The sequence below is a fragment of the Otolemur garnettii genome, unplaced genomic scaffold (assembly GCF_000181295.1).
Source record: "Otolemur garnettii isolate 467f Iridium unplaced genomic scaffold, OtoGar3 scaffold00261, whole genome shotgun sequence".
Lineage (NCBI taxonomy): Eukaryota > Metazoa > Chordata > Mammalia > Primates > Galagidae > Otolemur > Otolemur garnettii.
Window position 1 is genome coordinate 212,384 of NW_003852656.1, and position 8,357 is coordinate 220,740.

Sequence of the window (8,357 nt, forward strand, 5' to 3'; positions counted from 1 at the left end):
AAAAAAAAAAAAATTATTCCACTGTAGCATCTCAACAAGCCTTTGAGATCCATTCTAAGCTCCTCAGTTTAGAAGGAACAAGAGAGCCAGGACTGGAACCCTGGTCTCTCTGGATCTATTTGCTTTGTCCCATAGTACTAGGCTGGGACATGGTGGGTAGGGGACAGGACACTTTCTGGCCTTTCTGAGGTTGTTAGGAGGGACTCTCCAAAAAAACAAAAAAAACCTTAAAAAAAGTTCTGAGAGCAAAGATAATAATATCCTGCATATCTGTAGGCCATTCTGGCCCTTGAATGGCTGCTCTGTAACCTGGGTGCTCCCAGGTTAGCAGAGGGAAGCAGAGAAGGAGATTGTAGCCAGAGGGGCAGGGGGCTGCTTTCTGGCAGAACAGATGTTTGCAGACCTATATCCAATGGAATGGAAGGAAGAGGAAGGGCATAGTGAAGGGGGGTATAGGGGATGAATATGACTCAAGCCTGATGTGGGGAGCCCAGGTGATGGAAGAAAGATGGGATATAGGAAAGCTGGCTAAGTACTCTGTTTTGGTGAGACTGGCTGAGTTTGAAGGATTTGTGAGAAATTTGGGGGTAAATTTAGCAGGAAGTTAGCTATGTGTTTGGAGCTAGAGATCTGTGGCTGGGACAAAGGGACTGGGACAGCAAGGGAGAGGCAGAGGCCACACTACATGGGTAGGAGGTCATAAGGAAGCTGGAGGAGCTGCTAGAATAGCAGAAAGCCAGGGGAAACCACAGCAAGAGTCATTTTGAGAGGAGGGTTTTTCTGTTTCACTAATGATTGGGATTCCCAGAGAAGTTGGAGTTGGCCTCTGCAGTGCTGCTACTCACTGTGTGGTCCTTGGGTCAGCAGCATCAGCACTGTTCAGGAGCTTGTTAGAAACAGAGAGCCTTGGGCCCTATCCCAGACCTACTAGCCCTGAATCTCTAGAGGTAGGGTCCTCCCAGTCACTCTATGCTAAGTTTGAGAGCCACTGCTCTACACTGCAAAACAGTATCAAGTGCCTTGCCTAAAGCGGATGGGACCTGTCAGAGACCCTGGATCCCAAGAGGAAACAGTTGCAGTAAGGCATTCATTGGCCACAGGGACACTGCTCCTTCTTCAAAAACAACAGCAAATATTGCTATAACCTTACCTCATGCTGGCCACTGTTCTAGATACTGTAATTATATTAAACTGATTTGATCCTCACAACAGCCCCAGAAAGGAAGATTCTATTAATATCAACATCATCTTCTATTTATAGATAGAGGCAAACAAGTTAACTAACTTGCCCAAAGTCACATAGCTAGTAAGTAACAGAAACAGGCTAAAGTCTGCTCCTACCTACCATGCTATACACACAGGGCTCACCTATCAGGGGCAACTGGAAGGTCCCTGGCATAAGCCCCAACACATAGTGGTTGGCACAGAACACAAAGGGAGTAAAACCCTGACTAAACAGAGACCGGCTGGGGCTTTGAATCTCCAGATGTGGGGTCCTCCCAGTCACTCTACGCTAAAGTTTGAGAGCCCAGCATGGCTCTCCAGGTGGAGGAGAACATAGTTGTAGGTCCTAGGTGCTGGGCCCAGAACTGTCCCTTGGGAATCCTCACTGGACCAGGCCAGCTCTGACTTTCTACTTTGGGTCTCATAGGTTCTGGCTGTCTCAGATGGAGGTAAGTAAACAGCATTTTACACAAGGAGGAGGCCTTGTGAGGGGGTGGGAGGAGGGAGGTGGAAATGGATCGGGACACCCCTGTCCCTTGTTATCTTTCTAGGGAACTTATTTGCAGAGTGGATGCCCACTCTGGGGGTGGGAGGGATGGACCAAGGGCTGGGAAAGCCAGCAAGGCTCACCCCCTACTTGTCTATCCACCTGCAGAGCTGAACAATACAACAGGGGCCCAAGGCCAGGGCCAGGGCCGAGGCAGCTCCCTCAGCATCCACAGCCTTCCCAGTGGCCCCAGCAGCCCCTTCCCCACTGAGGAGCAGCCTGTAGCCAGCTGGGCCCTGTCTTTCGAGCGGTTGCTGCAGGACCCATTGGGCCTGGCTTACTTCACTGTAAGCCCTGGGGTAGGGAGAGGGGAGGGGGCACAGAAAAGGGCATGGATGAAGCTCCAGGTTAGCCAAAGCGGGCTCCTCTGTCACTCCTGTCTGCCCTTCCTCTGGCACCTTCTTCCTCTTCTCCCAGCTGGTAGCTCTCCCTGCTTCTCTCTGTCCTCATCTCTGCTTCTCATTTTCCCTGTGCCTCCAGAACTGGCTCCATCTGTCTGTCTAGCTAGCCCTATCTGTCTGGCTTGTCTCTTGGCTCCGTCTCAGGGAGATTATCTGTGGTCTCAATTTCTTTGAGCATATCCCCAGATTTCATCTCTGTATTTCTGACTACTTTGCCTTCCTCCTCCTCCCAGGAGTTCCTGAAAAAGGAGTTCAGCGCTGAGAACGTGACTTTCTGGAAGGCCTGTGAGCGCTTCCAGCAGATCCCAGCCAGTGATACCCAGCAGGTGAGGGGTAGGAGGAGCTAGAGCAGAGGATGGAGGGGTGAGGACCGGGGCTTGGGCCATGTTCCCGACCTTCTTCTCCCATCCCTCCTCCCTCAGCTAGCTCAGGAGGCCCGCAACATCTACCAGGAGTTCCTGTCCAGCCAGGCACTGAGCCCAGTGAACATCGACCGGCAGGCCTGGCTCGGCGAGGAGGTGTTGGCAGAGCCCCGGCCAGACATGTTTCGGGCACAGCAGCTTCAGGCGAGCGATCCCAGGGGCGCGGCCTGTGATGAGAGGGCATGACCTTGGATGGGAGAGAAAAGGGGCAGAGACTGGGTCAGATCCTGGGCCAAGCCTGAGCGACTTGGGGGAGGGAACAATATGGACGTGGGGACAGCGACAAACTCAGGGGCAGGGTAGGGATCAGAGGGCGGTACCAGAGGCTGCAGTGAAAAATTGGTTAGGGGCTCAGCACCTGTAGATCAGCGGCTAGGGCGCCAGCCACATACACAAGAGCTCGCGGGTTTGAACCCTGCTCGGTCCTGCCAAACAACAATGACAAACTACAACCAAAAAATAGCCGGGCTTGTGGCGGGCGCCTGTAGTCCCAGCTACTTGGGAGGCGGAGGCAAGAGAATCGCTGGAGCCCAAGAGTTTGAGGTTGCTGTGAGCTGTGACGCTATAGCACTCTACCCAGGGCAACAAAGTGAGACTCTGTCTCAAAAAAAAAAAAAAAAAAAAAATGGTTAGGGGCGGAGCCTCCCTGAACCAAAAGTGGGGACCCGGCCTCGACTCCGGAGATGGGGGCGGGGCTAGACACTCCCCTACCCTAGGCTGGGAGCTGCTCCAACCCGGGGGATCTGGCTTGGAACGACACCTGCCTACCCGCCAGCCAGTTCATAGTCCTTGCGCTGGCCCCGCAGATCTTCAACTTGATGAAATTCGACAGCTATGCGCGCTTTGTCAAGTCTCCGCTGTACCGCGAGTGCCTCCTGGCCGAGGCTGAGGGGCGCCCCCTGAGGAAACCTAGCTCTTCACACCTCGGCAGCCCTGACTCCACCAGGAAGGTGCGGACGGGGGCGGGGTGGGCAGTAGGAGGCAAGGGGCTCCGCACACCGTGTGCAGAGGGGGACGTCCCCAGGTGCAGATCCGCGGGTGTGTGCCCACGGTCTGCACGGGGACTATGGCCCAGCCAGGTGCCAGCGCCTTCCCTGTACCCGCAGAAACCGAAGCTGAAGCCCGGGAAGTCGCTGCCGCTGGGCGTAGAGGAGTTGGGGCAGCTGCCACCTGCTGAGGGTCCTGCGGGCCGCCAGCTCCGCAAGTCCTTCCGCAGGGGTGAGGGCAAGAGCGGGCTACAGAGATGGGGTACGAGAGTTTGGGCAAATTTGGGAAACTCCCACTTAACTCCGACGTGGCCTCCCAGCCAGTCTAATATGTAAGTCTGTGAAAATCAAAAAGCAAGTTCCTTGTGACCACATTTCCCTGGGTGGCTAGACCCCCGAAGTTTTGAAAGTGCCCACGGTAGTGACGATCCTGGGGACAAACCACATTGGGCCCCTGCAGGATGCTCCAAACAAGGTCCGCCAGGTGAGGCAGAGGCTTTAGCAGAGGGATGGGTGAGGGGAGGAGAGGCTGTTCACTGTCATTTGCTTTCTCTTCCCTAGAGCTGGCGGGTGGGGCCACAAACTCAGCCTTGCGCCGAGAGTCTCAGGGCTCCCTCAACTCCTCTGCCAGTCTGGACCTTGGGTTCCTTGCCTTTGTCAGCAACAAATCTGAGGTGAGCTGACTTCCCAAGGAGACCAAGTGCCTTGTGTGCCAGGGCCACTACTCAAGCCCCTTTAGGTAGTTGCGTTATTCCCAGTCTCCGGCTCCACTGCTATCTCCCAGCTTGCTTTGCACAGCCAACCCTTCAGCCTCCTTACTTTCTTCCTGTCCTCACTCCCTCAGTCACCATGTGTGTCATGGGTGCACATCCTCAGTCAGCAGGTGTGTGGGCATGTGCAAGTGCCCAGATGTACACAGCATGTGTGTGTGTGTGTGGTTATGTGTGTAGACCTGTCTCTAGGTGCCCATCTGCCTGGTGTACATATGTGTGTTCTTGTAGGAGGAAGTACCTTTACATGCCTACAGGTGTGCCCTTGGGCACGTAAGTGCATGTTTGAATCCCAGCAAGCTTTCCTATCTCTGTGTATCTGTGCACATGCCTTTGCATGTGTACACATAACCTCCTCCCACTTCTTCCCTGAATCAGAGTCACCGGAAGAGCCTTGGGAGTACAGAAGGGGAGAGTGAAAGCCGGCCAGGGAAGTACTGCTGTGTGTATTTGCCTGATGGCACAGCTTCTTTAGCCCTGGCCCGACCTGGCTTCACCATCCGCGACATGCTGGCAGGGATCTGTGAGAAACGAGGCCTCTCATTACCTGACATCAAGGTCTACCTGGTGGGCAACGAGCAGGTGCGAACCTGGCCTGACACCACCTACAACCTCCTTTCTCATCCTGACCTCACCTTTTTCCTGTCTCTGCTCAGTCATGACCCTAATTCCAACTCCATTCCTAATCTCCTAGACCCTAATTCCAACCCTGTCTTTCTAACTCCAGCACCACAACACCTCTCCCATCCCCACACCCAACTCCAAGCCACCTCTAGCATCAATACCTCACTCAAAACTCAGATACCCACTCATCCCCCACTCCATACCCATCTCAGTTTCCAGCTTCATCCATCATCCCACTGTGATGGACTCAGGGAGGTTAAACAGGAGACAGCCTCTTCTGGAGCTAGGCTATTTCCCCATCACTCCCGAGTTCAGACTGCCATCCTTACAAGGTCATCTCTGGGGAGCCCTTACCTCCTCAGCTGCTAGGGGCAGCCAACTGCTAACCAATGAACTGCTTTCCTTTTGGGGCATACTAGCATTAAACTTTTTTTTTTTTTTTGAGACAGAGTCTCATTCTGTCACCCTGGTTTGAGTTTGAGTGTCGTCATAGCTCACAGCAATCCTGTATGCTTGGGTTCAAGAGATCCTCTTGCCTCAGCCTCCTGAGTAGCACAGGCACTCGCCACAACGCCCAGCTAGTTTTTATTTATTTGTTCATTTGTTTATTTATTTATTTAGTAGAGATGGGGTCTTTTGCTCAGGTCTGATGCAAAAGAAGTCCTGAGCTCAAGCAGTCCACCTGCATCAGCCTCCCATAGTGCTAGGATTACAGGCATGAGCCACCATGCCCAGTTAGCATTAAACTTTAAAGAAGAGTCTAGAGGAAAAACTCACTTTAAACTTATTCATTCAGTAAGGGAGTTCTAAAAGAAGAGTGCTGTATTCCAGGGGACCAGCAGGATTTCATCCACTTAGCAGACAAGTCTTAAGGTCCTGCCAGGTGGGTGGGTGGAAGGCCTCTCACCTGGGGCTGTCCTCAGGCAAAAGGTGATCGAGGCAGGATATGGTCAAGGAGGAGGAGTGAAACCTCTAGAGAGCATCTCTGGGGGAGGGGGGGAAGTAGGCACTTCTAGCTGGTGTCTGGAAGACTTCATGGAAGAAGCAGCAATTGATGTGGATGGGGAGGAGTTTGCCTGGCAGAGTTTATTTTTTGTTTGTTTGTTTGTTTCGAGACAGAGTCTCACTTTGTCATCCTCAGTAGAGTGCCATGGTGTCACAGCTCACAACAACCTCAAACTCTTGGGCTCAAGTGACTTTCCTGCCTCAGCCCCCTAAGTAGCTGGGACCACAGGTGCCCGCTATAACACCTGGCTATTTTTTGGTTGTAGTAGTCATAAGTGAGGACCTGGAAGGGGTACTTGCTGGCCAAGCTCAGGGACCAGGGGCTTGGAGCTCTGGGGTGCAAGGGCAGTAGTAGGGTGCTCTGCCCACTCTCAGGCCACTGGAGCAGCTGCCAGCAGCCCAGATGGTCTTTCATGCCTGCTAAATATAACTCCACCTCCCACACTCCACCTGTCCCTGCACACGGCATAGGCCTACTGCTTGGGAAAGGCTACCCCCATCCCCACTCCTGGGGCCTCAGGCAGTGGGGCTTCTGAAAGTGGTAATTATGATAGTTACTGTTTATGTGCCTACTGTGTGCCAGGCATTGTGCCAGATGCTTCACATCCTCTGGCTTCACAGAAGTTTTTTGGGGAGGGGCCGGGGAACATTTCTGCAGGAGAAGACAAGAAATGTCCTTAGTAGGAGGGGATTGAGAGAACTGGACAAATGTCAAAAATGGGATAAAGTCTGGGTGGCTGACCAAAGGTGAGTGGCGAAGGAGGAAATGCAAACAGCTTGTCTGGCCAGGTTTCACATGCCTGAGGGACAAGGGAGCAGCCATTCAGTAGGCATAGTCTGTCCTAACCTGGGAAGTATAGGCCACCATTACCGTTTCATGGCATTACCATTTCCCATAACTCCAGTCCTTTTCCAAGAATGTGCAGGGTTCTTGCCGCTTTTCTCCCTGGCTTTGGCCTTACCAGGCCTGACTCCAGCCTGGTGCCTTACTCCTTTTGCTCCCCTATAGCTCTCCCAGCCACCTTCCCTCCCTCTAGTAAGGCCCAGTGGCGGCTGTGGAGGAAGTGAAGGTGTTCTTTCAGACCTCTAGGGATGGCTCAGGGTTGGGGGAGGGATGCTTAGACCCTGCCTGGCATCCGCAGAAGGCCCTGGTCCTGGATCAGGAGTGTACTGTGCTGGCGGATCAGGAAGTGCGGCTGGAGAACAGGATCACCTTCGAGTAAGTGTCCCACCCCTAAGGCTGGTTCTTGGGTGCCCCCACAGGCTTCTGGCTCTATTCTGGCTATCTGGCTCCCAGGCCACGCCCCTCGTTATAGCCCTGCCCCCAGACCAAAGCCCCTCCCCAAAACAGGCCTCCATTCCCCAGTTAAAACTTCGCCCCTCTAGAGCTTGGCCCATTGGGTAGTGGGAGAAAGGCCGGTCATCCTTCCTTCTACATCCCGAGTGTCTGGTGCAGGCTCGAGCTGGCGGCCCTGGAGCGCGTGGTACGCATCTCGGCCAAGCCCACCAAACGGCTGCAGGACGCGCTGCAGCCCATCCTGGAGAAACACGGTCTGAGCCCACAGCAGGTGGCGCTGCACCGGGTGAGCTGCGGGGCTGGGGTCTTGGGTCGGGGCCTGAGGCCGGGCTCCGGGCGGGGGCTGGGCGGGGACCGGACGGGAACCGGGCGGCAGGGAGTCGGCTGCATGTCCCGCGGGCTGCTGACCTCTCCTGCAGCCAGGCGAGAAGCAGCCACTGGATCTGAAGAAGCTAGTGAGCTCGGTGGCGGCCCAGAGACTAGTTTTGAACACTTGTCCAGGTAGGGAATGTTGGCCCAGTGGCTTGATCTCTGGGGATGGCTCTGGCCCATGAGGCAGGGGGTCCAGGCGGGAGGCAAATACTAACGATTTCACTCTCTGCTGCAGGTGCGAAGATTTCCGAAGCTAGTGACATATCCCCCTGCCACAGCCAGGTGAGTGAGAGCCTGGGCACCCTCTTCCACTAGATGCATCTCCCCTCCTGGTTGTGGCTCTGACCCCACATTCTTGCAGGGATGCCTGCCTAGAACCCAGGACAAGGCCACTCATCCCCCTTCAGTGCCCCCCAATTCGGTGGTAAAGCTGTCCGGTAGTGCCACTGGAAAGCGGCAGACCTGTGACATCGAAGGTACATTGAGGCATGATGGAGGTTGGAGATCAGAGGAAGTACGACAGTGGGTTGGGGACCCTTCAGGGTGGCATCAGAGAAGCTTGAGCTGAGGCAGAGGCCTGGGGTTGGGGGACCAGAGGGGTTGGGTCAGGTGGCCCTTGGCCATTAGTGCTGGGGTCAGGAGGCTGTGGCCACAATAAGACAGCAGAACTGGCTCGGCGCCTATAGCTCAACCGGCTAAGGCGCCAGCC

The 8,357-nt window shown here is 54.5% G+C and overlaps 1 protein-coding gene across 3 annotated transcripts in view; it reads left to right on the top strand.

Annotated features, from left to right (window-relative positions):
• RGS14 (regulator of G protein signaling 14) overlaps positions 1 to 8,357 on the top strand; it is a 15,571-nt gene that overhangs the window by 6,181 nt on the left and 1,033 nt on the right. Inside the window, exons 2-15 of one of the 3 annotated variants that reach the window (XM_023508639.1) lie at positions 1,652 to 1,673; positions 1,880 to 2,058; positions 2,406 to 2,498; positions 2,595 to 2,738; positions 3,401 to 3,544; positions 3,701 to 3,812; positions 3,972 to 4,064; positions 4,142 to 4,254; positions 4,729 to 4,932; positions 7,122 to 7,198; positions 7,436 to 7,562; positions 7,696 to 7,777; positions 7,884 to 7,930; positions 8,010 to 8,124. In XM_023508639.1, coding sequence (XP_023364407.1) covers positions 1,652 to 1,673; positions 1,880 to 2,058; positions 2,406 to 2,498; positions 2,595 to 2,738; positions 3,401 to 3,544; positions 3,701 to 3,812; positions 3,972 to 4,064; positions 4,142 to 4,254; positions 4,729 to 4,932; positions 7,122 to 7,198; positions 7,436 to 7,562; positions 7,696 to 7,777; positions 7,884 to 7,930; positions 8,010 to 8,124 — 1,552 coding nt within the window. Of the gene's footprint in view, positions 1 to 1,651; positions 1,674 to 1,879; positions 2,059 to 2,405; positions 2,499 to 2,594; positions 2,739 to 3,400; positions 3,545 to 3,700; positions 3,843 to 3,971; positions 4,065 to 4,141; positions 4,255 to 4,728; positions 4,933 to 7,121; positions 7,199 to 7,435; positions 7,563 to 7,695; positions 7,778 to 7,883; positions 7,931 to 8,009; positions 8,125 to 8,357 lie in introns of all 3 variants that reach the window. The other 2 variants (XM_023508638.1, XM_012813395.2) reach the window with 2 other exon arrangements.